At 42.4% G+C, this 22,126-nt stretch overlaps 1 protein-coding gene across 1 annotated transcript in view; it reads right to left on the bottom strand.

The window, feature by feature from the left end:
* The window catches only part of LOC144676068 (cGMP-dependent protein kinase 1-like), a gene marked incomplete at its 3' end in the record, with an annotated part of 74,108 nt that overhangs the window by 38,075 nt on the left and 13,907 nt on the right, over nt 1-22,126 (bottom strand). Inside the window, exon 2 of the mRNA XM_078536581.1 lies at nt 14,510-14,676. Coding sequence (XP_078392707.1) covers nt 14,510-14,676 — 167 coding nt within the window. The remainder of the gene's footprint in view (nt 1-14,509; nt 14,677-22,126) is intronic.

Consider the following 22,126-nt stretch of genomic DNA (forward strand, 5'->3'; position numbering starts at 1 on the left):
CGACAACCTTTCATCCCCTCATTAATCAAGAATCTACCTCGCTCTGCCTTAAAAATATTCAAAGTCCCTGCTTCCACCGCCTTTTGAGGAAGAGAGTTCCAAAGACTCTCAACTATCAGAGAAAAAAATTCTCCTCATCTCTGTCTTAAATGAGTGATCCATTTTTAAACCATGACTCTTAGTTCTAGATTCTCCCACAAGAGGAAACATCCTCTCCACATCCACCCTGTCAAGGCTCCTCAAAGTCTTAATCATTTTGACCAAGTCACTTCTTACTCTTGTAAACTCCAGTGGATACAAACCTAACCTGTCCACCCTTTCTTCATAAGACAATTCGCCCATTCCTGGTATTAGCCAAGTAAACCTTCTCATGCATTTACACCTTTCCTTAAATAAGGAGATCTCTGCTGTACACAGTACTTTGGGATTCATGCACTAGGACACCCAAATCCCGCTGAAGTATCAGAAGTTTCTATTAAGTATTGTGAAAAATGCCTGGAACAGGAAAAGGAATTACTGATGAATCAGAACAGTTGGTTGAATGCAGAATTAACAATCAAAACTGATGAATTTCTTGAAATTCAGTCTGAACTGAAGAACATGAAAGATGAGATGCGCTGTATAGAAGAGCAAATCCAGATTAAAAACAGAAAAGCAAAGTTCTAAGGAACAGATTGAAGCTCTAACGAGTGAATTGAGAGAGTCTAAGGAGCAGTCAGTGTCCATGGGAGAATGATTCTGAAAGGAACTGAATGCCCAAGTGAAGTTGTTAAGCTTGTATAAGGATTCTGCAGATAGTGCTGAAACATAGACAACTGCACTCACCAGTGTGGCTGCGGAGCTGAACGAAAAGATTCATAAGCTTGAAAAATAACTGGAAAATAAGAGAGTAAATAAATATTTGGGTGAAATTGTGAAACAAGTGGAAACAAAGGTTCCATTTTTGAAATGTCAACTGGTAGGAAGAACAAAGCGAACGCCATGAGAAAAAACCCCTGAGTCCACTCCATGAGTGAACGGAGTGAACATTCTCTCCGGAAGGAATGGCATAGCCCATGGTGTCTAACTAATCAAGGAAAACGGATGGTTGACAAAGAAAAACATAACACTAAAGAGTGCAAGAAGCAAACCAGATATTGAAACCAGAGTATTTGAAACACCAAGTACTGCAATTTCAACTCTGAGCCAACAAAGTCAGTCGCTTCTCTGAGTGGGAAGAGAGCAAGAGAGTTGTAAAGCTTCCAGACCATCTGAATTTGTAATGTCAGAGACTTGGGGTGGGGTGGTGAGAAGAAGGGGTAGCATGGATAGATCGTATTGTAAATATGTGTGGGTAAAGACTTGGGAGTGTTGTGGCCTAAGGGTTTTTGGCATAGCAAGGGTTAACATGGGGCTGTCGAACAGTACTGTCCACAGTATGGTGTAGAGAGTCACATGATAGTAGACAGAGTACAGTAGTAGTCTAGTACAAGCCTGCATGGAGATTGTACCTCGTCAGGAGAGATATATAGTTATGTGTTACCAATAAACACTTAATGTTCAACCACAGAAGCCTCCAGACCTCTTAGTGAGGCACTGAACAAACCCTTACAATAGGACAAGCTTTGACAGGAGATTTAAGTAACTAGGAATGTGGGCTTTGATGGGAGAGCAAGGATACTAGAGGAACAAGCTTCAAAGGGCTTTTTACCATCCTTGAGTTTTCTGAGTGTCACTATGAGTCAAACTATTCACATCAAGGTATGAATCAAACTGTTCACATCAAGGATCTCAGTAAAATTAAATGAGGGACCATCAAAAGCGGAACTCCCTGCAGGAAGGAGACCAGAAGACAAGAGTTGGTAAAGCTCCACTGGTCATGCACAAGCTCTGTAAATGACTAAAGTTAAAGCTTTTGAGTAAAACTTGCATCATTCATTCATTCTTTGACTACCAGAGATACAGACGGCCCAACCCATAAACACAACCTGCACCAAGACCCCCAGGATCCAGCATTGCATCATACACTGCTGCAAACATGTTTGGGGCTGAAGCACTCTGCTGTGCTAAAATCTGTTATCTAAACCCCTTAATTTGGTTATAGCATTACTTATAATCGCTTCCCATCCAGGTGGGGGTACATGGGATCTTAATGGATTGAAGTGTTCACAATTCATGCTACAACAGTATTTGCCGGGGTCTACATCCACCTCAGTGGATTAGTCGTGACTGAATGTACTCGACTATCACAGTCCCTCTCCAACGCAGAAAAAAAGACTTGCATTTATATCGTACCTCTTAGGATCTCAGGACATTTCAAAGCGTTTTACATTAAATACTTACAAAATACAGATGCTATTGTAATGCAAGAAATGCAGCAGCCAAATTGTGCACAGCAAGCTCCCACAAACAGCAATGAGCTAATGGCCCGATAACCAGTTTCTTAATCTGTTGCTGATTGAGGGATAAATACTATAAATAAACATAAATATTTACATTCAATATAAATATTAAACTCCCCTGCTCCTCTTCAGTATTGTGCTGCACCATTAGCAGTGTAGCACTCCCTCAGCTTTGCTTTCATTGCTCAAGTCCTGGGGTGGGTCCTGAATCCAGAACCATCTGAGCCACAGCTAACACTCTGCTTTGAATCCTCGCAAGGCTCTTTAATGCTCCAATCTAGATTGTAATATCTGGGATCCCTGGAAAGGAAGCTCATCTCATTTGTCATCTGTTCCAAATTGAAGCATACACTGTGTAATTCTTTCTCCTTCAGCCTCTAATTAATGGTCAATAACATTGGCAAATACCAAACAAAAGCGGAAGTCAATTTACGAACGAGCTGAGTGAGGAGAAACGGTTGACTTTGACTCTGCACTCATTTATCTTGTACCGCTGAGGGAATACTACGCAACACTGCTGAATACACATTGCAAAATAACATTTACACATGCTTACTTTTGTCTTGACAATTCTTCCCCTACACTTCCACTCCTTTCCTGGCTTGCTCTTTCCCTTCACTCTCCCCCCTGTTCTCCACCTTCTCCCTGCTCCCTCCTGTCCCATTCTTCAGCAAAGCCTTTGACAAGGTCCCACATGGGAGACTTATAAAGAAGGCAAATGCATTTGGGATACAGGATAATTTGATAATATGGATTCAAAATTGGCTTAGTTGTAGGAGACAGAGGGTGATGACAGAAGGATGCTTTAGTGACTGGAAGCCAGTGTCCAGTGGCGTACCACAGGGATCTGTGCTGGGTCCCCTATTATTTGTCATTTATATAAATAACATAGATGACTATGTGGGGGGTAGGATTAGTAAGTTTGCGGATGACACAAAGATTGGCCGGGTGGTTAATAGTGAGGCTGAGTGCCTTGGGCTACAGGAAGATATAGACAGGATGGTCAAATGGGCAAATGGAATTTAACCCTGAAAAGTGTGAAGTGATGCACTTTGGAAGGAGTAATTTGACAAGGGAGTATTCAATGAACGGCATGACACTAGGAAGTTCTGAGGAACAATTGGGACCTTGGCGTGTGTGTCCATAGATCTCTGAAGGCAGAGGGGCATGTTAGTGGGGTGATGAAAAAGGCATATGGGACACTTGCTTTTATCAATCGAGGCATAGATTACAAAAGTAGGAAGGTCATGTTGGAGTTGTATAGAACCTTAGTGAGGCCACAGCTGGAGTACTGTGTGCAGTTCTGGTCGCCACATTATAGGAAGGATGTGATTGCACTGGAGGGGGTGCAGAGGAGATTCACCAGGATCTTGCCTGGGATGAAACATTTAAGTTATGAAGAGAGGTTGGGTAGACTCGGGTTGTTTTCGTTGGAGCAGAGAAGATTGAGGGGCAACCTGATCGAGGTGTACAAGATGATGAGGGGCATGAACAGGGCGGATAGCGAGCAGCTGTTCCCCTTAGTTGAAGGGTCAGTCACAAGGGGACATAATTTCAAGGTGAGGGGCAAGAGGTTTAGGGGGGATGTGAGGAAAAACTTTTTTACCCAGAGGGTGGTGACGGTCTGGAATGCGCTACCTGGGAGGGTGGTGGAGGCGGGTTGCCTCACATCCTTTAAAAAGTACCTGGATGAGCACTTGGCACGTCATAACATTCAAGGCTATGGGCCAAGTGCTGGTAAATGGGATTAGGTAGGTAGGTCAGGTGTTTCTCATGTGTCGGTGCAGATTTGATGGGCTGAAGGGCCTCTTCTGCATTATGTGATTCTGTGATTCCCTCCCCTCCTTTCCTCTCTCAGCAGTAGACATCATTAGTGCCCAATGAGCTGGATGGGCAGACTTTAAGCCACAGGTTGTGTCCTTTATTACACCGGATCTAGTGGCCCAAGAGGGTCCTGCCAGGTGGTCTGCAGTCTGATCCAAAATGCAAGTCACTGACACACAACACAGTGGCTGAGGCCCTACAAGAGAACCCACATCTCCACCACTCTCCTAATGTCATACAAGCAAACTGGCTTCCATGTGCATAGCATGGATTGTCATAAGCATGACCAACAATGTAGTTTTAGAAGCAAGATTTACATTACTGCTGCTTTTCTTTGATTAATATAGATAAGTATTAGTTTCTCAGATGAAGATTATTGTGATGATGTTAGAATATATATTGGAATGTTTCAAATAAAATGTTTACCATTAATGTTTATATTATGGAAATCCCTATACTTTTGTTTCTGGATGAATTAATAATTTACTTATATAATAATTATTAATATATAGCAATGTGTTATATTTAGTAGTGAAAAGCAGCAAAATATTTATAGTCCCTTCATGTTCCCATTAACTCTGATGAATTTTTTTGCGGTGGTATGTGAAAGCGGATGGGGTGTTGCCGGTAGGTGATCCGTGGGTCTTTTGCTCCATTTAAGTGGTACCCGGATGAAACAGTTTGAGAACCATTGCTTTATGATATTCTATAAGATCACTCGTGAAGAGTTTTCTTTAAAAAAAATTTTCCAGAAGTATAATGTATGCCTAAAAGAAGCACCTTTGCTCAGCTGCCCTGGTAACATTATCGCATGGGTTTGCATTTAAGAAAAGCCAGCCTGTTTCTCTGTGTCAAAAGCATTCACATTTCCATCCAGACGACAACGATTATCCAACAGAAGTGCAGGTTAATTGGACGTTCTTAACAGTAAGATGCAAGGGAATAACCAGTGTGTTCAGACTGCTAGCCTCAATAAAATGGTCCTAGTTTCTAGGAACAGGAGGAGGCCATTGAGCCCCTCAAGCCTGTTCTGTCATTTAACAGATCATGGCTAATCTGTATTTCAGTTCCATGTAACAAACTTGTGCAGCGATATCCTTAAAGAAGACAAATCTATCAATCTCAATTTTGAAAGCTTCAGTTGACCCCCAGGTAGAAAAACAGAAAGGGAAACATCCATATATCCATTACTCTTTCAATGAAGATGTTCTTCCTGTATTCAATCCTAACTGGTCTAGCACTCACTTTAAGGTTATGTCTCCTTGTTCCGAGCTCCTCCAACAGAAGAAATAGGGTAGTTAGAGAGAAACTATCAAACACTTTTTTTCATTTTGAACACCTCAGTTATATCAGCCCTCAATCTTCTGAGCTTAAGGGGGTACATGCCAAGTATACGCAACCTGCCCACATATTTTAACCCTTTAAGCTATGGGACTGTTCCCGTTAGCCTGTGTTGCACCCCTTGCATACATTTTTCCTGAGTTTTGATGCCCAGAATAGAATGAAGTACTTCAGATGGGATCTGAACATGACCTCTGTAGAGACAACAGGTTCCATATCACCATAAAGAAGTACTTGGGAGCCTGAGATGGACAATACAGACCACAGCAATTAGATAAGTCAGTCTTTGTATCCTCATGCAGAGTGATGCCAAGTTTTCCTATTATTTTCATTCATTCAAGGCCACCATTTTTAATTGCCCCTTAGGAAGTGGTGGTGAGCCATCTACTTGAACCTCTGCAGTTCATGCAGTGTAGGTACACCCACAGTGTTGTTGCGGGGCAGTGGGGGGATATTTCAAGATTTTGATGGTGGACAAGCTTTGAGGCGTCACAGGGCAAATTATTTGCCACAGAATTCCAAGCCTCTGACCGTACCTCCTCTTGTAGCCATTTATATGGCTAGTCCAGCTTAGTTTCTGGTCAATGGTAACCCCCAGGGTGTGGATGGTGGGGTATTCAGTGATGGTAATGCTGTTAGATGGTAATGCCATTGAATGTCAAGGTAACGTGGTTAGATTCTTGTTGGAGTTGGTCATTGCCTGGCACTTGGGAGGCACAAATGTTACTTGTAGTATTAGTAGCATGGCATGTCAAGCTCTGATTTATATGTAATCTCCACAATGAGGTATGCTCACAAATGAATCTTTATCAAGTGTAGCATTTGAGAGGTCGGGGGTTTAATAGACCACTTTAGAACATCAATGAATATGGAGAGTAGGGGTTGCGGCTGGGAAGGAGGGCCCGTACTTCTAGTTCTGCACCCTGCAAGCTTTCTGTTGTCGCTTTTATTGTTGGAAAGGGAGTGCTGAGTGAATTCCAGATCCTTCCCCAGAGAGAGGGTCCCATTCAGGCATCTCCTGCAAGCCAGTTATAGAGCAGGATTGTCAAAAAGCTGAGCTTGGAGCACCTGCCCAGTTGGTGACTGGACACAAGGAATCCAAGGAGTACGAAGAGGAAACTGCAGTGTTTGTGATCTTCCAAATTTGAGATTCAGAAAAACAGATTACTTTTCTTCAGTGGTATTGTGAATTATGAAATTCTCTCAGCACAAAGTTGAGGAATTACATGTTATGCTGCTTAAGATGGGAATCAGCAGCCACAAATGCTCAGTGAGCAGTTGAGATAGAGAAGGTCCCAGCACCAATCTCCACCTGGGCTTAGAAGACTACAGAGGGAACATGGGTCAGAGGTACCGCTCCCGGTCTTTACTGGAACAGCAAGGAAGTTGGGTAAGGCCACAATCAGGCTTGCTCATCCCACCCTTCACCCTGAAGGTCAATTGCCTTCAGACGGTCAAGATGTGAATAATGACCAGTTGAACAAAGTAATGGAGGGTGGATGCCAACTGAACATCTAAACTCAATGTCTTCAGGAGAGTAGGGGAAAACGCTGGCAAGAAAACCACTGGGGTTGCACTCTGAAAAAAAGCACGGTTGACAGGCTACAGTCTCATTCGGCCATGTATTCTGCACAAGCAATACCTGTAGAGATCTATAGCAATCACAGAGAAAACGTCAACCAGCATCACTGATGCTGTGCAGCATACAGCTAGCCTTCAGATGTTACTGGAAAGAAATGGCTTCACTGCGACAGTATGACCTCTTGCCCCCAGCTCCATTACTGGCAGGCGTCATGAACAATTTGAGGGATAATTCAGGACCAAAATGCAGGCGGATTTACTTATTATTGTGTTAGAATTCACAGTCACACATAATTGAGCCTGGAATTTTTTTGTAGTCAGGCTGCAGGTAGCATGAGATAAATTGGAATGATAGCAGGGGAAGGAAAGGAACAAGTCCCTGGTGTGAACATTTATCCATAATTCAGAGAGAGAGAGAGAGAGAGACAAGAGATCAAAATGACTCAGGAAACAAAAGCCTGTAAGCATTGAGCGCATGAATAGTAAGACAAGAAACATTCTTGATAGTTAAAGAATGGAGGGTCCTCATCATCACTGTGACTAGTCTCCTCAATAAAATATCCCTTAGACAAGGGAAATAAACTAAGCAGATTTCAATCAATAGAAATGAAGCAGCAGTGGACATAAATCTACTGGTTGGGTATCTGAGCCCAGCACAGGACTGAACAAAGGAAGGATAGCGAGTGAGATGCTTCAGCAACTGGAAGAGTCTAGTGTGCTACCAGCTGAGAAATTGAATATTACCGAATAGAGACATCTTGCCAAAGCTTTTCATCTTGCACTCAAGATAAACACAAGAATACCAAATTTCAAACCATCACAACAATTTACACTACAGGAGAAAAGGGTGCTGACTGGGTGGCAAGTCAACTGCCGAGGTGTTGACATGGAGGAAGCAATGGCGAACTATAGAGTCCCCAAGCTCCCAGGCAATTCAAACAAGACACAAGGCTTGAACATGTTCCTTTTGTTTGCAGAGAATGGGTTCCTGCATATGTCACTTACAGCAAGCGTAAATGAGCCCTGTTATGAACTCGATTGATTATCTTAAACTGGTTGTTAGTGTCGCTATTAGTGTACTCAAGTTGTTCTGCAAGTGCTGTCTAGCCACAGAATCACATCTAACAGTAGCCGTTTTAATTTGGGTTTTGCAAGCATGGGTTTGTCAAGTACGATCCGCACATCATCCTGACTTGAAAATATATGCTGTTCCTTCACTGTTGCTGGGTCAAAATCCTGGAACTCCCTCTCTAACAGCACTGTGGGTGTCCCTACACCACATGGACTGCAGCGGTTCAAAAATACAGCTCACCACCACCTTCTCAAGGGCAATTAGGGATGGGTAATAAATGCTGGTGTCACCAGTGATGCCCACATCACTGAATGAATTTAGAAAAATTAAATTTAAAAAAAAACGGCCGATTGCAAACAACCAAAGGGACATGCTGTTTGATTTGGTTGGCCAATCCTTGGGATTTATGGCCTACATGCCTGGCATCGCACCATTTCATTCATTCCCAGTCCACAGAATCAATGGATTAAACCCCATCTCATTCACTCCCATTATATAGAATCCCAAAGGGTCAAACCTTCCCCATTCATGCCCATTATATAGAATGACAATGGTCTGGATTTTCCAGACAGTGGTGAAGCAAGGGCGCTGACCTCGAAGAAAGCTGTCCACAAAGATCTAGCAGTTTCTGCAATGCTGACTTCTTCTCTGATGACAATTTAAATCTGGCACCAAGTGGAGGGCATCTCTTGGCATGCAGCAGCAGTGATGTCAGCAAGCAGGGTGAACAGCCAATCACAATGAAGTAGCCTTACAGGCAGCAAATTGGGGAATTAAAAGCACTGAATCCTTTTACTTTTAATTTGAAATTTCAGAGAACAAAATAAATTATAATTGAATTTAAAAATAATCAAAAATAAAAATAAACAGGCTTCAAAAAAAATTTAAAGTTGTTTTTTTAAATCATAATAGAGGAATTATGACATTCCACAAACTAGAAAATTGAGATTTTCAGGGCCAGAGAAGGTGTTTAACAGGAATTATGAAGTTAATAAGCTGTTAAAAACCCAGTTACACTGCATTCAACAAAATGTAACTTTTTTCAAGTGTTTTTACAGGGAGAGTAACAGCGTAAGAGTAGAAGTTCTAGTTGGTTGAAAGATTTCCCATTGATTGCATCTGGGCGGACATCAACAGTGCACCTTTTGGAGAAGCACAGAGCCACTGACAGCAACTTCTTTAATAGAGCACAAAGCACAAGATGCTTTGAGTCGAGGCACAATGCAAGGCATAGATGTGCAAAATACAACCGGATCCATCAGAAATACATTGAATTTTTACTCCCTGGCACAACTGGGGACTTACTGGAGGGCAACACCAAACATCGACAGACTTTTAAAACTGCCAAAAATTATGAAATAAAGAAGAATGAAAACATTTTTTAAAAAGTCCAATTTTTTCAGACATTTGTTGCTGGTAATGGCTCTGCGGTCACAACTTATACTTCCTCTAGACCCACCTTGTGTTTCTTTACTTCCCCCTTTACCATCCCTTTTTCATTGCCCCATCATCTCTTTTGTCATTTTATCTTTCCTGCCCTCCACCCTTCCCTCCCCATCTCCTTCCTCTGTATTTGTTTATAAGCTGATAAGTGTCTAACTTTTTTAAGCTCTAGTGAAAGGCTATCAAACTTAAATGTTTCTCTCACCACAGAAGCTTCCTGACCTGCTGTGAATTTCCAAAATTTTCTCTTTTCATTCCAGACTAAACTTACCTTGGCTATGCCAGCCATGCAGCTGGAGGCCATCATACATCAGGACTGGAAAGTCCTGTACTTCCATATCCTTTGTGTGGATTGACAGCATATATCACAATCTCCACAGCTCCTCCCCAGTAGGTTGCAGCCCAAAGCAACAACTCCAACAACTTGACTCAACAGTCAAACAGCTCAGAATTCAGGAGTTATCAATCTTAATTAGATAAGACATAACGAGTCCATTGTAAGTTGCAGTTAGGAGAAAATGTAATAATTAGCCACATAATGTGCTACAGATCATTCACAATGCTGTAAAACAGAGCAAACTCAGCAATCATATTCTCACCTCCTCCTGTATGGTCCAAGCATACTGGAGGGTCTCATCTTGTAGCTGAATTGTAGACGCTGCCTCAGATTGTAACCATTCACTTACTTGCAGTGTTGACCAACTCGAGAACTAACACCCCAAAAGGATTTCCTCGGTCTAGTACCGCTTACTCCATGGCTCCCTTGCTCAGCTTGTGTTCTCTGGTGTTATAATTTGACTACTGCACTTGCTATTCATAGCATAGGACAAGGTATTTGAAAGGAGAGATGACGGCATCATCACAACTGGACTCTCTACCATCTCAGCTTCAACAGAAGCTATATAAATAATGCATCTCTCCTATACACAAGGACAAAACCTGAGAGAGTCAATTTTACACTCCTGTTCTAAAAGAATACTCCCGGGCAGCAAAGTGACTTACTGAAATTCAGAAAGGCAAAGGGTTAACACACTTGGGCAAAATATGTGCAAAGCAAAAATAGAGACACACAAACCTTTGTCACATCTTAGATGTCAACTAAATATCTAGAAATGATTAATCTTGCTGCAATGATATGGTAAGGGATATCAGCTCTCTGTGAACCTATTCAAAGTCTTCGTCTCTCAGCAGTACTCTAGCTGCCTCGACAAAAGAGTAGGTCAGCATTTCCTTTGGTGATTTATTTCACTATGAATCCAGTACTGCACACAAAGGCAGGGTAGACTCTTCCAAACTAAAAGCAACACTTCCCGAAAGCAACACCTGCAGAAGCCTGCAGCTGTCAGCTTTCGACCTGATATGTGTGAGAGTTACTGCATAAAGATGGTGAAAGGATTGCTTATTTCAGTTCTTGTTATCCCCTTTGTGTGCACTGGGTGCAGTTCCACAGGCAGCAGCCTGTCAATCAGTCTGCTACCTTGCTCATGGTCACTGAATGGCTTGACCTGAACCAGGACTCAAGGTGCTTGACCAAAATGAGCGGAGCAATTCTACTGATCTCATTTTCACTGCATGTCCACACATCTCAACTGAAATGTGGGTCCTATAAAAGGTGGGTGATACACTCTGCCAGAAATCCGCCCAGGTGGCAATGACTCTGGGTGTCAGTGCACGCCAGGAAGTTGTGGACATCAGGTGCATGGGAACACCACTCGCTGCAAGTTCCCTCCAAGTCACACACCATCCAAACTTGGACATATTTTGCTATTCCTTCATCATGTTCGGGTCAAAATCCTGGAAGTCCTTCCCTAACGGCCCTGTGGCAGCCCCTTCACCACACAGGCTACCGCAGTTCTGGAAGGCAGCTCACCACCAGTTTCTCCGAGGGAACTAGGGATGGGCACTTAATGCTTGTTTTTCTAGCAAAATTCACATGTAAGTTCATGCCAGCTATAGCTCAGTGGGTAGCACTCTCGCCTCTGAGTCACAAGGTTCTGGGTTCTAGTCTCACTCCAGCACTCAAGTACAAAAATCAAGCTCAACACTCCAATGCAGTGCTCTGGGAGCGATGCACTGTTGGAGGTACCGTCTTTCAGATTAGATGTTAAACCAAGGCCCCACCTGCCTCTTGGGTAGATGTAAGTGATCCCATGTCACTATTTTGAAGAAGAGCAGGGGAGTTCTCTCTGGTGTCCTGGCCAATATTTATCGCTCAATCAACATCACAAAAAACATCTTCACATCGCTGTTAGCGGAAGCTAGCTGTGTGCAAATTGGGCTGCTGCATTTTCTGCATTATAACAGTGACTACACTTCAAAAAGTGCTTAATTGACTGTCCAACATTTTGAGATGTCCTTGAAAAGCACTATATTAATGCAAGTCTTTCTTTTCTCTTTCATATCCAGGGAGTGAACGCAAAAGAAAAACACATTCTTTATGGCTGTCTCATTGTTGGAGATCCCCAAAGAACTCAATCCTCGCCTGCAATGTCCTTTTGCCCCAAAACAAGTTTATAGTTAATGAGCTGAAATATTGAAGTGACCTACAGCATGTAAATGCAGTCTAAACAGCATCTACACACTGTTATTATGTTTGCAATATGAGAACTCCAACTAGAATTGGCATGACCCATAAATGTCAATAACCCTTATGTATTTTTCACAGCACGTAGCAGTCTGCATTGAAACAGACACAGTCTTTCAACTGCGTTGAATGGAGTTGGTGAAGTGTTGCATTCAACAATCTCCTCAGCTTTAATCAGTCCTACAGGGGCTAGATTAAAAAATTTGACTGCAGATAAGCAATGGAAAACATTTAAAGGATTAATTCATAATTCGCAACAAGCGTATATTTCCATATGGAGTAAAAACCCCCACGGGAAAAGTGGTCTAAGCATGGCTGAGAAGAGAAGTTAAAGACTGCATTAGATTAAAGGAAGGCACTCATGTTACCAAAGGGAGTAGTAAGTCTGAGGACTGGGAGGATTTTAAAATTCAGGAAAGGATGGCCAAGAAATTGGTGCAGCAAGAGAGAGTAGAATGTGAGAGTAAACTAGCTAGAGACCTCGTAAACAGATAGTAAAAACTGCTTTCGGAATATAAAAAGATTAGTGAGAGTAAATGTGGGTCACCTAAGACAGGAGAAATTATAATGGAAATAAGGAAATGACAAAGACATTAAACTTGGGATTGGCCTGCAGGGTAGAAGACTCAAAAAAAAACATTCTGGATGTTGTGGGGAACCAAGGGTCTTATGAAAATGAGGCACTTAAGGATATTATTATTAGTAAAGAATCAGAACTGGAGAAATTAATGGGACTAAAACCCGACATATCGCATGGATGTGATGGCCTATGTTCTAGGGTGTTAAAAGTGGTGGCTATAGAGTGAATACTTTGGATTCTCTATTCCAGAATTCTGTGGATTCGAGAACATTCCCCATGATTGGAAGATGGCAAATGTAACGTTTCTGATCAAGGAAGGAGAGAGCAAACAGGGAACAAAAGGCCAGTTGGACTAATATCAAGAGGAGGGAAAATGCTAGAATCTATTATCAAGATGTGATAACAGAGCACTAAGAAAATCATAATATGATTAGGCAACAAACACAAATTTATGAAAGAGAAATTGTGTTTGACAGATCTATTGGTGTTTTTTGAGATTGGAACTAGCAGGGCGGTTAATGGGAAATCAGTGGATCTAGTGTACTTGCATTTTCAACAGGTATTGGATAAGGTGCCTAACAAGGGGTTAGTACACAAAATTAGAGCTCTTGGGGATGGGATTAATATATCAACATGGACAGAAATTTGTTAACAGATATAAAGAGAGAGTAGGAATACACAGGTCATTTTCAGGTTGGCAGACTGTAACTAGTGGGGTACTGCAAGGATCAATGCTTGGGCCCCAGCTATTTACAATCTATATGAAAGACACAGATGCGGGGACTGAGTGTAATGAATCCAGATTTCTTGACAATACAAAGTTGGGAGGGAAGGTAAGCTGCAAGGAGGATACAAAATGAGTGGGCAAGAACATGGCAGATGTACTATAATGTGGAGAATATGACATTTATGCAGCCTGGTAGGAAAAATAGAAAAGCATAACTTTTTTAAAATGGTGAGAGACTGGGAAATGTTAGCATTCAGAGGGACCTGGGAGTCCTTGTACATGAATCATAGCAAGTTAACATACAGGTGCAAGTAAATAGGAATGCAAATTGTATGTGTTATTACAAAGAAATTGGAGCAGAAAAGTAAAGAAACCTTACTGTAATGGTATAGGGTCTTGGTGAGACCACACTTAGAGGACTGTTATACTTATCTGAGAGAAAGTGCAACAAAAGTATATTAGACTGATTCCTAGGAGAGGGGTATTGTCTTCCAAGAAGAGTTTGAGTAGACTAGAACTAAATTCCCTAGAGTTTAGAAGATTTAGAGCTGATCTTATTGAAACATATAACATTCTTAAGGGGCTTAACAAAGGAGATGCTGGGAGGATATTTTCCCTGGCTGGGGAAACTAGAACACAGGGTCACAGTCTCAGAATAAGGGGTCTGCTATTTAGTACTGAGATGAGGAGAAATTTCTGCACCCAGAGGGTTGTGGATCTTAGGAAATCACTACCCCAGAGAGAGCTGTGAATGCTCAGTCGTTGAGTACATTCAAGTCAGAGATTTTGGGATACTAAGGGAATAAACAGATAAAAGGACAGTGTGGGAATGTGTAGCTGAAGAAGATGATCAGTCAAGCTCTCAGGGAATCCTGGTGCCAGTTCGAGGGACTGAATGGCCTACACCTGCTCCTATTTCTTAGTGGCAGATTTTTCAGCTCCCTGCAATTGGAAAGAATTGAGTTTGCATTCCTACCTTCCATTACATACACCAGCGAGCCCACATCTCCCTCTTCGATTATGTAGCTGTCCTGGGTGTACTCCACCGGGTACATGCAATCCACAATCTCCTGGATCTGAGACATCTCCAGATTCTTCATGAAGTCATTCTCCAAGATGGCATCCTTGATCAGCTCCTTCGACCTGTTGCACAGAACAAGAAGCACATCAGAAATGGACATTGTGAAATCAGCAGTACGCACACATTTATCCACTTAACCTACTGGCACCTGACGGATTTGAGACACAAGCTTCCGCTCAATGATTTTGTGCAGTGAGCTCCCGATCTCAGGTGGACTGTCTTGAGAGTTCCTGAGTGATGGCGGGGCACTTCCCTGAACATACCTTCTCTCAATTGGTTATCCACCCTCAATATATCCTATAACAGTATGGAAATCTTAGTGTCAAAATCGAGGCTCGACCTATTCTTACTCACACTTGCCACTCAAATTTATTCATTCATTTCCAGGACTTCTAAAGCTCTGAAACTTTACTCAGTGGCTTCCTCATCCTGAAAACTCAAACTTCTTACGCCCCAAGCTTCATGCCACCAAATCCGTTTCTGCTTCCTCTCATTTATTTTCAGCTATTACAACATTGTATACCTTGAACCTTCTCGATACGAGAAAAAAGGACCCCACACATTATTATGGAAATGTGGCCAAGTAATAAAGGTCAGAATGGTAGTCCAATGCTTTTGGAGGAAGGGGGTTAATAAATTGATCCACAATTCTTGACCCAACAAACTGAGGAAAAGCTGGTTTACCCAGCTACATGACTGCCTATAACTGGTGTGCATTTAACAAGCATCCAAAACTGACATTCTAGTCTTTCAGGAATTTGTGGTATCTCTGTAACCTCCGCAAGCCCTCCGAAAACTCAGTTCCTTCAATTCTAGCCTCTTGCCCTTTACCCCGCCAGTGGCAGCTGCGCTTCAGCTGTCACGGACCAGAGCTCTGGAATTATCCCTAGACACCTTCAGCCTCTCCAAATTCCTCCTATTTTAAAACCATCCTCTTTGGCTCGAGTGATTTAGTCATTTGTCCTTTGGCCTGGTGCTGATTTTTGTCCAAATTATATGTGTGCGTAAAACCATGGACATTTTTCCATGTTATAGGTGCCATACAAATGCAAAGTGTTGCGACAAGCTTGTATTATTGATGAGATCAGACAATTGCTAATGGGACCTTTCCAATAGAAAAATCAGTGAAAGGCTAAGACACCGATGTTAGAATCATAGAATGGTTATAGCAAAGGAGGAGACCATTTAACCGGTGTCCATCCCAGCTCTCTGGAAGAGCTACTCAGCTAGCCACACTCTTCTGCTCTTTCTCCAAAGCTCTGCAAATCTTTTCTCTTCAGTTAATTATCCAATTTTCTTGTTGAAGCCATGATTTAATCTGCATCCACCACACTCGCAGACAGTGCATTCCAGGTCTGTGTAAGGAAAGTTTTCCTTGTGTCACCACTAGTTATTTTGCCAATCCCTTTGTTGAGAAAAGTGAGAGAGAAAATACCATAAATGAAGGAAAAGTGAGCCAGTGCTGGTAAACTAAGGGGTTAAAAGTATTAAGATTGTGGGTGCCAAGAATTTTAAGGTTCTGAGGAAGGATTAGTTGGAGAAGCAGATGGTGCAAATGAGCCAGAGTTTCAACCCAATGTAGTGACAGGGAGCAGGATGGGTGTGTAAGATGGAATATTTGGGGATAAGGAGGAAGAACAGAAGTAAGTTCAGAAAAACATGAATTATTGTTGCAGCAATGAAATAGAGAGAGAGACAGAGTTGGTTTAGTTTCCTGATCTGCTCAAAACCTGCCTCTGTGCCTTCGCCTTTATACATCTTCTGAAAATATACTCTGAATATTGAACTTCTGATACAGTTGCTGCAGTCTAACGTGGTCTTCTGCCTTGCAGGAGCCTTGGCGTGTGAAACACAGGAGGAGCCTGGCAGAAGCAAAATTATTGGGTTCAATATGGATAATTTGCCCCAACCCAGTCAGTTTATATTCTATCTGTCCAAGATATGGTAAACAAATTTCACTCAGTTGCAGCACTCTCAATTCACAAGCCAACTGGTGCTTCTGTTATCAGCTGTGGCTCAGTGGGTAGCACTCTTGCTTCTTAGTCAGAAGGTTTGTAGGTTCAAGTTCCCACTCCATGAGGCTTGAGCACAAAAATCTGGGCTGAGGCTCCAGTGTCGAGAGTGCTGCACTGTTGGAGATGCCATCTTTTAGATGAAATGTTAAACCAAGCCTGTGTACTCTCTCGAGTGGATGTTAAACAGCCCATTGGCACTCTCTTGAAGAAGAGCAGTGGGGTTATCCTGGTTGATATATTATCCCTCAATCAGCATCAGTAAATCAGATTATCTCATCAGCATCACATTGCTGTTTGTGGGGCCTTGCTGGGTGCCAACTAGCTGCTTTGTTTCCTATATTACAACAGTGGTCACACTTCAAAAGTATTTAATTAGCTGTAAATCACTTTGGGACATTCCGAGGACATGAAAGGTGCTAAATAAATGCAAGTCTTTCTTTATGTTCAATAGTCTCTATATCGTGAAGCTTTCTGATTCAGTTTCCTCCTGATTAGATGGTCTGACTGATTTGATGGAGTTTGTGCTATGATTTTAATGAGTTGTGACAGTATTGGGTGCTGATTGAAACACTCAAATCATCCCTAAGGGAAGCTCTGAATCACCGTGTGCATAAAACATGAAAGAGGCACCAATCTATTCACCTTGGAGACTGCAGCTCAAAGGGATGGTGTACAGGTATTGATTGGATCAAATGTCAATATTCAACCCTTTTACTTCTGCAACAGCAGAATCTCACTTTAACAAATTAACAGCCCATGGGAAGCAGTAACTAAGCTTCAGCGTAAGGCGCACTGTTTAGAGATTTGATTATTTTGTAGACATAAAGGCTACACATTTAGTCTCTTGGGCACTGTTGCTGCTTGAACTTACAATTCTCAGAATACTGCATAGGGGGAGAATTAGATGACTCACAACAAAGATATATCCCAGTGAGGAAGAAGGATTCTAGGAAGGGAATAAACCGACCATGATTAACTAAGGAAGTTAAGGATAGTATCAAATTGAAAGAAAAAACATACAATGTGATAAAGATTAGTGGTAAATCAGAGGATTAGGAAAATTTTAAAAACCAACTAAAGATGACCAAAAAATTAATGAAGAGGAAGAAAATAAACTTTGAGGGTAAACTAGCAAGTAATGTAAAAATGGACAGTAAGAGCTTCTTTAAATATATAAAAAGGAAGAGAGAGGCTAAAGTGAACATAGGCTCCCTAGGGAATGATGCTGGGGGAGTAATGGGAAACGTAATGGGAATGGCAGAGGAGTTGAATAAAGAATTTGCATTAATCTTAATGGTCCTCATAGCATGCCAAAAATACTAAATAATCAAGGGGCAAAGGGCGGGCAAGGGGTGGGGTGGTGGGGGGGGTGGCGGGGAGAGGAAATAAATACAATACTTTCACTAGAGAAAAAGTACTGGGGAAACTAATGGGGCTAAAGACTAATAAGTCCCCTGGATCTGATGGGTTGCATCCTAGGATATTAAAGGAAGTAGTTACAGAGATAGTGAATGTACTGGTAGTAATCTTCCAAGAATCCTTAGATTCTGGAAAAGTCCCAGAGGATTGGAAAACTGCCAATGTAACACCCTTCTTCAAAAAGGGAGGGAGGCAAAAAACAGGTAACCTTAGGCCAGTTAGCTTAACATCTGTCATTGAGAAAATGTTAGAGTCTATTATAAAGGATGTAATAGCAGAGCATTTAGAAATGCATAATATAATCAAGCAGAGTCAGCATGGCTCCATGAAGGGGAAATCATGCCTGACAAGTTTAATAGAATTCTTTGAGGAGGTAACAAGCAGAATAGATAAAGGGGAACCAGTAGATGTAATACATTTGGATTTCCAAAAGGCATTCTATAAGCTACCGCACATAAGGCTACTTAATAAGATAAGAGCCCATGGTGTTGGGGATAGTATATTGGCATGGATAGACGATTGGCTAACTAATAGAAGACAGAGAGTTGGGATAAAGGGGGCATTTTCAGGATGGCAACCTGTAACTAGTGGAGTGCCACAGGAATCAGCATTGGGGGCCACAATTATTTACAATATATATCAAAGACTTGGATGAGGGAAGTGAATGTACTATCGCCAAGTTTGCAGATGACACAAAATTGGTGGGAAGACAAGTGGTGAGGATGACACAAAGTCTACAGAGGAACACAGACAGGTTAATTGAGTGGGCAAAAACTTGGCAGGTGGTATATAATGTGGGAAAATGTGAGGTTATGCACTTTGGCAAGAAGAATAGAGGAGCTGGATATTATTTAAATGGAGAAAGACTGCAGAAAGCTGCAGCACAGAGGGATTTGGTGGTCCTCGTGCATAAATCACAAAAAGCTAGCGTACAAGTTCAGCAGGTAATTGGGAAGACAAATGGAATGGAGTATAAAAGTAGGGAAGTCTTGCTAAAACTATACAAGGCACTAGTTAGACCATACCTAGAATACTGTGAACAGTTTTGGTCTCCGTATCTAAGGAAAGATATACTGACATCGGAAGTAGTCTAGAGAAGGTTCACTAGGTTGATCCCGGGTATGGAGGGATTTTCTTATGAGGAGAGGTTGAGTAGGTTGAGCTTGTACTCATTGGAGTTTAGAAGAATGAGAGGCGACCTTATTGAAACAAAGAAGACAAGATTCTTAGGGGGGCTTGACAGGGTAGATGCTGAGAGGCTGTTTCCCTTGTGGGAAAGTCTAGGACCAGAGGGCATAATCTCAGAGTAAGGGGTCACCCATTCAAGACAGAGATGAGGAGGAATTTCTTCTCTCAGAAGGCAGTGAATCTGTGGAATTCTCTACCTCAGAGGTCTATCCACGGTCGTTGACAGGGCCCTCAACCGTGTCCGGCCCATATCCCGCGCATCCGCCCTCACGCCTTCTCCTCCCTCCCAGAAACATGATAGGGTCCCCCTTGTCCTCACTTATCACCCCACCAGCCTCCGCATTCAAAGGATCATCCTCCGCCATTTCCGCCAACTCCAGCATGATGCCACCACCAAACACATCTTCCCTTCACCCCCCCTGGCGGCATTCCGTAGGGATCGTTCCCTCCGGGACACCCTGGTCCACTCCTCCATCACCCCCTACTCCTCAACCCCCACTTATGGCACCTCCCCATGCCCACGCAGAAGATGCAACACCTGCCCCTTCACTTCCTCTCTCCTCACCATCCAAGGGCCCAAACACTCCTTTCAAGTGAAGCAGCATTTCACTTGCATTTCCCCTAACTTAGTCTACTGCATTCGTTGCTCCCAATGCAGTCTCCTCTACATTGGAGAGACCAAACGCAAACTGGGCGACCGCTTTGCAGAACACCTGCGGTCTGTCCACAAGAAAGACCCAAACCTCCCTGTCGCTTGCCATTTTAACACTCCACCCTGTTCTCTTGCCCACATGTCTGTCCTTGGCTTGCTGCATTGTTCCAGTGAAGCCCAACGCAAACTGGAGGAACAGCACCTCATCTTCCGACTAGGCACTTTACAGCCTTCCGGGCTGAATATTGAATTCAACAACTTTAGATCTTAAACTCCCCCTCCCCCCATCCCCACCCCGTTTCTTCCCCCTCCCTTTTGTTTTTTTTTTCTTTCAATAATTTATATAGATTCTTCTTTTCCCACCTATATCCATTATTTTTAAATCTACAACTAATACCTTGTTAGTCTTTCCACCCCACCCCCACTAGAGCTGTACCTTGAGTATCCTGCCATCCATTCTTAATTAGCACTTTTCTTAGATAATATCACCACCTTCAACACCTCTTTGATCCTTTTGTCTGTGACATCTTTTGATTCTCTGCTCCTGTCACTGCTTGCTTGTCCCTACAACCACCCCACCCTCAACTTCTCTCTCCCCCCGCCCCCTACCTTAAACCAGCTTATATTTCACCTCTCTCCTAACTATACTTCAGTTCTGTTGAAGGGTCATGAGGACTCGAAACGTCAGCTCTTTTCTTCTCCACCGATGCTGCCAGACCTGCTGAGTTTTTCCAGGTAATTCTGTTTTTGTTTTGGATTTCCAGCATCCGCAGTAGCTTTTTGTTTTTATCTCTGTAGAAGTTGGGTCGTTAATTATATTCAACACTGAGAAAGACAGATTTTTAATCAGTAAGGGAATCCAGGGTTATGGGGAAAAGGCAGGAAAGTGGAGTTGAGGATTATCAGATCAGCCATGATCTCATTGAATGGCAAAGCAGACTCGATGGGCTGAAAGGCCTACTTCTGCTCCTACATCTTATGGTCTTATGGACAGAGCAGAACTGGTCTACCTCAACAAAAGCAATTTACTGAGGATGCTGGAAATCTGAAATAAAAGAGAGAAAATGCTGGATATACCCAGCAAGTCAGACAGCATTTATGGAGAAAGTGTGTTCATGTTTCAGGTCAATGACTTGTCATCAGAACTGGATAAAATGCAAGGTATAATAGGTTTTCAGCAAGTACAAAGGTAGGAAAGGGGAAGGAGGAAAAAGAAAAAGGAAGGTCTATGGTAGGGTGGAAGACGGGAGATTAAATGATGGAGCAAGGCAAAAGGAGATGGTACTGAGACAATTAAAGAAGCTCTGATGAAAGGTCATCGACCCAAAACCTTAACGCTGTTCCTCTCTCAACATATACTGCTGAGTGCTTCCAGCACTTTCTTGAACCAATTTTTATTTCTTCGCTTTCATTAATTGTCGGATGTTGAATAAGGTTTGGACTTCTATTCAAAGGAAGCTGGAATGTTGTGTTCCATTTAATTGAAGGATACCTACAGGAGTTGCAGTTGCATACATTTAGCTGCCTCTTCCTTGTGGTGTGTTGTGGAACCGAGTGTCTTTCTTTCTTCGCCTGACATTACTATGCCCATGGAAGACATTTCACAATTTCTGTGAAATAAAGAGCAATTTGGGATGGGGTGGGCTATTGCTCCAGGCTCCGCTCACACAACAAGCAAAGCATACTTTATGGTACTTTCTACACATTCAGGATTAACCCCAAATCATTTTTGTGTTTTTCTACCTTCTTAACCATGGGCATAGTGACGTCAGGTGAAGACAGACAAACATTCGGCTCCACAACACACCACAAGGACGAGGCAGCTAAATGTATGCGATGGCAACTCCTGTAGGTGTCCTTCAATTAAATGGAACACAACATTCCAACTTCCTTTGAATAGAAGTCCAATAGACCAAACCATTTCCTATTCCCCCTGATTATAAAGCCTCTCCAAAGAATAAACCCCTTCCCATTCACTCTCACTAGGTCAAACTCCAGTTGAACAAACCCCCTTCCCACTTCTATCTACTGAATGGATATTTGCACAGGTTAAACCCCTTCCCATTGACTCCTATTTCACTGCCATTCTGAACAATTCAAACAGACTAAATTCTTTCCCATTTAATCCTTTTGTACGCAATTCCAAATTCACTAAACTGGCTCCTACTCAATTCCACTGAAGTGAAATCCCAATCGACCAATTTTTGTCCATTTCCATTTCTGACACAAGGAACACAT

Source organism: Cetorhinus maximus, unplaced genomic scaffold (assembly GCF_964194155.1).
Source record: "Cetorhinus maximus unplaced genomic scaffold, sCetMax3.hap1.1 HAP1_SCAFFOLD_1335, whole genome shotgun sequence".
NCBI classification, from domain to species: Eukaryota; Metazoa; Chordata; class Chondrichthyes; order Lamniformes; family Cetorhinidae; genus Cetorhinus; species Cetorhinus maximus.